At 40.9% G+C, this 4,913-nt stretch overlaps 1 protein-coding gene across 1 annotated transcript; it reads right to left on the bottom strand.

Moving 5' to 3' along the window:
* Positions 1 to 430: 430 nt before the first annotated feature.
* LOC106533931 (band 4.1-like protein 1) lies at positions 431 to 3,410 on the bottom strand (the record flags this gene model as incomplete). The annotated part of the gene is given in 3 exon segments (XM_014030400.1): positions 431 to 1,185; positions 3,121 to 3,237; positions 3,330 to 3,410. Coding segments are annotated over 3 exon segments (204 nt in total), but the record flags the coding sequence as incomplete, so codon positions are not given.
* Between the last annotated feature and the right edge of the window lie 1,503 nt (positions 3,411 to 4,913).

Genomic DNA, 4,913 nt, shown 5'->3' with positions numbered 1-4,913 from the left:
AGGTCTGAATCCATCCATGTGTTTGGAAAACGATATATCAAGTTCAACCAACAGCTAAGACGCTGATTACGAGTTTATCTCATTTACAATGTAGTAACTAAATCCACTTTTACAGCTGACCATCATAGCTCTTGTTGGAATCTCCAGTTCACTAAATCAACTCCAGCGTCACACAGCAATCAACGCAGGTAAAAAAMMAWKGRAAMMAWWWTTKSAAACGAAGACTGAAATGTCCAAAAATAGATTAAAAACCCTTTTTTTGTTGTTGATTAAATCAAATGATTAAAAAGTAGAAAACAAACACCATTAAATGTGTAAAACCCAGTTGACAGAATCTAGTTTTTTTWAAAAAGCCCTCAAGATGATTTCATATTCATGATCATCTATCTGCCACTCTGCCCAAATCTTGTGACCAGCATATCTGTTTGYGTCTGCAGCCCCAGTGACACAGGATGACAAAAATAAGATTGGTTTACTGGGACCAGTTATACCAGCTCAGTAAAGTTTCTGTGGACATTAGCACTGGTCCAGTACTTCTTTTTACCCTTTGCATTTTCTCACGAGGCGTCTAAAGGAACATGGGTGTATAGTTTGTGTTTCTTTTCGTTCCTTCTGTTCTTATTACGTATTCATGCAGATTATTATCTAATATTACTGATAAACAGGCAAACACTGAACATAAATTAGATTCTCTACAGATAAAAATGTAAAAAGCTAATAAGTTGATTAAAGTGTAWATGTCCCAGCGGGGAGGTGAGAACAATGGGCAAACACACTTCAGATATTTGGGACCTTTAAAACAGGAAGAAATCATTTCTGAGAAGCTGAGCTCACCGGCTCAAACGAGCTGAAACATGTTCGAATCAAAGCTGAATCATCCAGCGCGTTTTCTGTTGCCGAAGAGGTGGGAGAGCTGGTCCAGGTCAGGACGGGGGGTCCGGGCTGAGTCACAGTTGTTTGTCTAAAGGGACAGGGCTGAGGGTTTACAGATTCATGAGTTGCAGTCTGTTCTGATGTCTACATGTACATGGTGGGGAGGAGACAGTCCTCTCATCGGGGCTGATGGCGTGCTGCTTGGGGGAGTGGGGGGGGGGACTATTTCCTGGAGGATCCATCACCTGTCAGGYCCCCCCACAGACACACACTTCACCCTTCCATCTCAGAAGCCACCGTGTTGAATCAGGACTGCAACAAGACCAAAGTCGGCAGACAAGGCATGAGCATCTGTTGTACTGAATTTGGTTTTTATTTATGGTGCATTTATTAAAAAACAGTGTTTCTCTTCTATGTTTACATCTCTTTTCATTCATTTTGCACTCCATCATGCAGTATTCCTTAATTTTTTCTCATATGGGGTGGGAAATGTATTGATGGTATTATGTTCCTACATGTCCTATTAAAACCAAACAAAACTATTAGACTTAAAAAAGAAATATTTAATCAAGTTTGTAACATTTWAATTTACCAATTTGCCTCAATTATAATAAAATAATAACCAGTGGCAATTGTCCATGTTTTTTCCTGTACTGGAACACTGACTTAACGAGTGAGTTTGACTCAATTTGCACACCCCCTCAGATCATGAGTCTGACATGACTGTTTTTTTTCCTGTAATTTCATATTTTTCTGCAGTGTCATGGTTTCATTTTCATTTCTATCTAATTTCATCTTGATAGTCCGGTACAGTAATTCTTATTCTKATTATGACCCCGCACGCGAAGCGTACGGTTTACAGTCGTACAGTTTATTTATTTTTATTTATTTATTATACGCGAAGCGTAAGCCRGAGTCATATTGTTTTCGTACTGTTTTTTTTTTCCTCCGGAGATTTTTGGTCAACCGTAGCACAAAAATGGCTGCACCGATCAACATGAGTCTGACCTACACTGCGCCAGCCAACGGTTTTACGATAGACCACATATTTGAGGAGGGGGCTCCTTTCAAAGTGGGGGTGTCAGGACATGCAAAAACACTTATAACTCAGAAACTGTTCAACATAGAAGCTTCAGATTTGTTTTGTTGTTTAGCTCTGATGAAGCTCTATCCATCAGGTCAACCAATGATGCAGAGCAACCATCCTGAGAATTTCATGGGATAAAGGTTTACACGTTCAGAAGATGAGCAGCTGATTCATAAAAGGTTAGTGAAACTTTGGCTGTGTCCAAATTCAGGGGCTGGGTCCTCTGAAGGCCAAATTCATTGGCTGCTTACGTCCCAGCMCCACGCCTGAGGCTGTCCAAAGTCAAAGACTCCTCCAATGCGACCAACAAATTCACCCTTTTCCCTTATTTGAAGGACAGGTCCGATGGGTCCTTGTTGGCCCACAATATCCCATAATGCATTGCAGGCCGACCAGAGATTTTTTTTTTTGCTCATAATGGTGAACAAACCAAAACAAAGGAATACAGTTTTAAATAAAAATCTGGTGACAAGGCACACGCCAGGGTAAGGATGGGAGTAAAGCAGAAGACTAAACCGTTCAAATTCACAGCCACTTTTTTCCGGTCTTCACGGTCGACCAAGGACTCGTCCCACCTACACCGGGTAGGCCGAATCCTTCGAAGAACCCAGCCCCTGAATTTGGACACAGCCTCTGAGTTTGTTAAACTCACCAGTCTCACGTCAATAACCTCACTTTCTAGTTGCTCCAGAATATTTGCGTGATCAATTTCTCTCCCACCAGTTCCAGATTTTTTTTTATAAAGCTTTTAACACACATTCGTCACTGTTGTTGTTGCTGTAATATTATTACAAGGCTGGCCCCCTCGAAGTCTGCCTGGACCCTGTAAAATGTGTTGGTACCCCTGGGTGTGACTGCWTGAACAAAGTATAGATCTGTGTCTGTTTTCTTTGATGTGTACTTTTAAAACTTATTTGGTAAGTGCTTAAAGAATAAGCTAAAAATCTTACACAAATTTAGATGCTATTTGTGAATTTTTTTAATATTTTCTTCAGCTTTTAAGAGACCATATAAATCATTTGTTMCACAACTCTAGAGTACTTCACTCACAGCTTTATAGCTTCAAACATTTTTGCTTCAGATTTCCATTGCTGTGTTTGAAAAGTCTCTAAATGAGTTCATTCAAACACTTGTGTGTTTTCTGTTTGTTTGACAGTTACCTCTACTTTCTGAGGCAGCTCCTCAGTGGGAGACTCTGTTTCCCTGATAACCACTGCTTTTGTCACCAGCATGTCTGGATGCTGCTGTTTAGCCTCCTGGATCGCCATGGCGAGTGCCTGAGGTCATGAAACGCCAACATGCAGGTCAAAAACTAAACATTTTGATTATTTAAATCCTCACCCAAATAGTGTTTGGGACTGTGTCTCACCTGATTCTGATCCACATCATCATCTCCTGTGATTATGATTCTTTTTTCTATCCTGGTCTCTGAGTAGCCTCCTTTGACGGTCTATAAAACAAGAACAAAAGGAGTTATCATGCCCAGGCAGTCTTTAAAACAACCATGTTTAATGTTGCTACCTAACTTTTACTGACTAAAACTGCAACTGCACAGGATTTGCCTAAAATCATTTTCTATTACTGGAAATTTTCCCCCAAAACATTTTAAACTGATATTTTTAAATATATTGGATCTGTAGCGGAAAAGTGAATATCTTCTCGACAAGAGACAGTCAAACTTTTGTTCCTGGTAACTCCACCTTTTTCATCCTGCCTGCAACGTCTCAAAGTTTGAATAATGACTTCTCCTGTTACCTCATCTGATACTTCTCCCTTAGGCCTTAGAACAAAGACTAGACTTCCTGTCGCCAGTTAATTTGTTTATCACCTCTTTCAGAATAAGACTGGAATAAACATTGTTTGACATCAAAGGGCCCCTGATGTTAAACAAGAAGAGACAAACACATCAAAAGACTCCCATCAGATTTATCTGTGGGTCAGCAACGCCACACTGTGGACATTTTATCTATTAACCCTGAAAGTATTTTATTTTTCACCCATGTTTTCCGTTTATAACTATAAAAAGCATCTCTTCTGTTACATGTCCTGATAGGTCATGTGACCACCGCAGAAAGTCTTAACCAATGAGAAGTTCCGTTGTGAACAAGGAGTTTTTTCATTGTTCTGCCATGTGTTGAGCTGTAAGAAGTATTTTGAGGAGAGAGTAGCTTTCAGCTCCAGCTTCCCCCATCCCGGGGCAAGGCCATTCTTTTTTCCAACTTTATTTCCTTTTTGTAGTTTGTTCTGATGGAGCTTCTCAAGAAGGAGAAGGAGATTGATTGAAACGATGAGGCTGATTTAATTGAAGTCGGACGACCACCAGTGTGCTCGCAAGGAATGCAGCCGCCGTGGTGTGCTGGACAACATTCTCCAGTGAATGCAAACCGGCAATCCAGATGACCAGGGAGCTTCTGCACAGCTAAGTCACAGACTCGGTTGGACTTCACGTGCCAGCCCAATTAGCATAGAAGTATCCATTCTGGCATCTACAAACTTTGTCGGTAGGAAACATCTTGCTCAATTAATCTGATGGTGTGTTCAAAGATTTAAATCAGATCAGAGTATATCAATGTTCATTCTTCTTCCCTTGAGCTCCCTCTTTGTTAGCTGTAGGCTTAGGAATAGCGAGTAGTGTCTCACTGAAATATGTGTAGGAAGTCGTTCACATGGTAATCATGCCAGATTAATTATGTCACTTCTTGATCAATTTTACGGAACTGATTATAAAGTGTGTTTTGTCTGAGAAATGACTTGTAATGCATATATTTCCCTCTGAACCTCATTTTAAATAATATACGGATGAATTTCCAAATGTGATTTGTCTCCGTCTGTGTATTTCCTTGTCTCATGCCGTCATTAAACTGAAAGAATGGCCCGCTGGCTGGGGTGGCTGCTGGGGCCTGGGGGGTGGTCGGTTGGGGGTGGGCTCCTGGCCGCTGGCGGGGTGTGGGGG

This window comes from Austrofundulus limnaeus, unplaced genomic scaffold, assembly GCF_001266775.1.
Source record: "Austrofundulus limnaeus strain Quisiro unplaced genomic scaffold, Austrofundulus_limnaeus-1.0 Scaffold1052, whole genome shotgun sequence".
Taxonomy (NCBI): Eukaryota; Metazoa; Chordata; class Actinopteri; order Cyprinodontiformes; family Rivulidae; genus Austrofundulus; species Austrofundulus limnaeus.
This window is presented reverse-complemented; position numbering and strand designations above follow the sequence as displayed.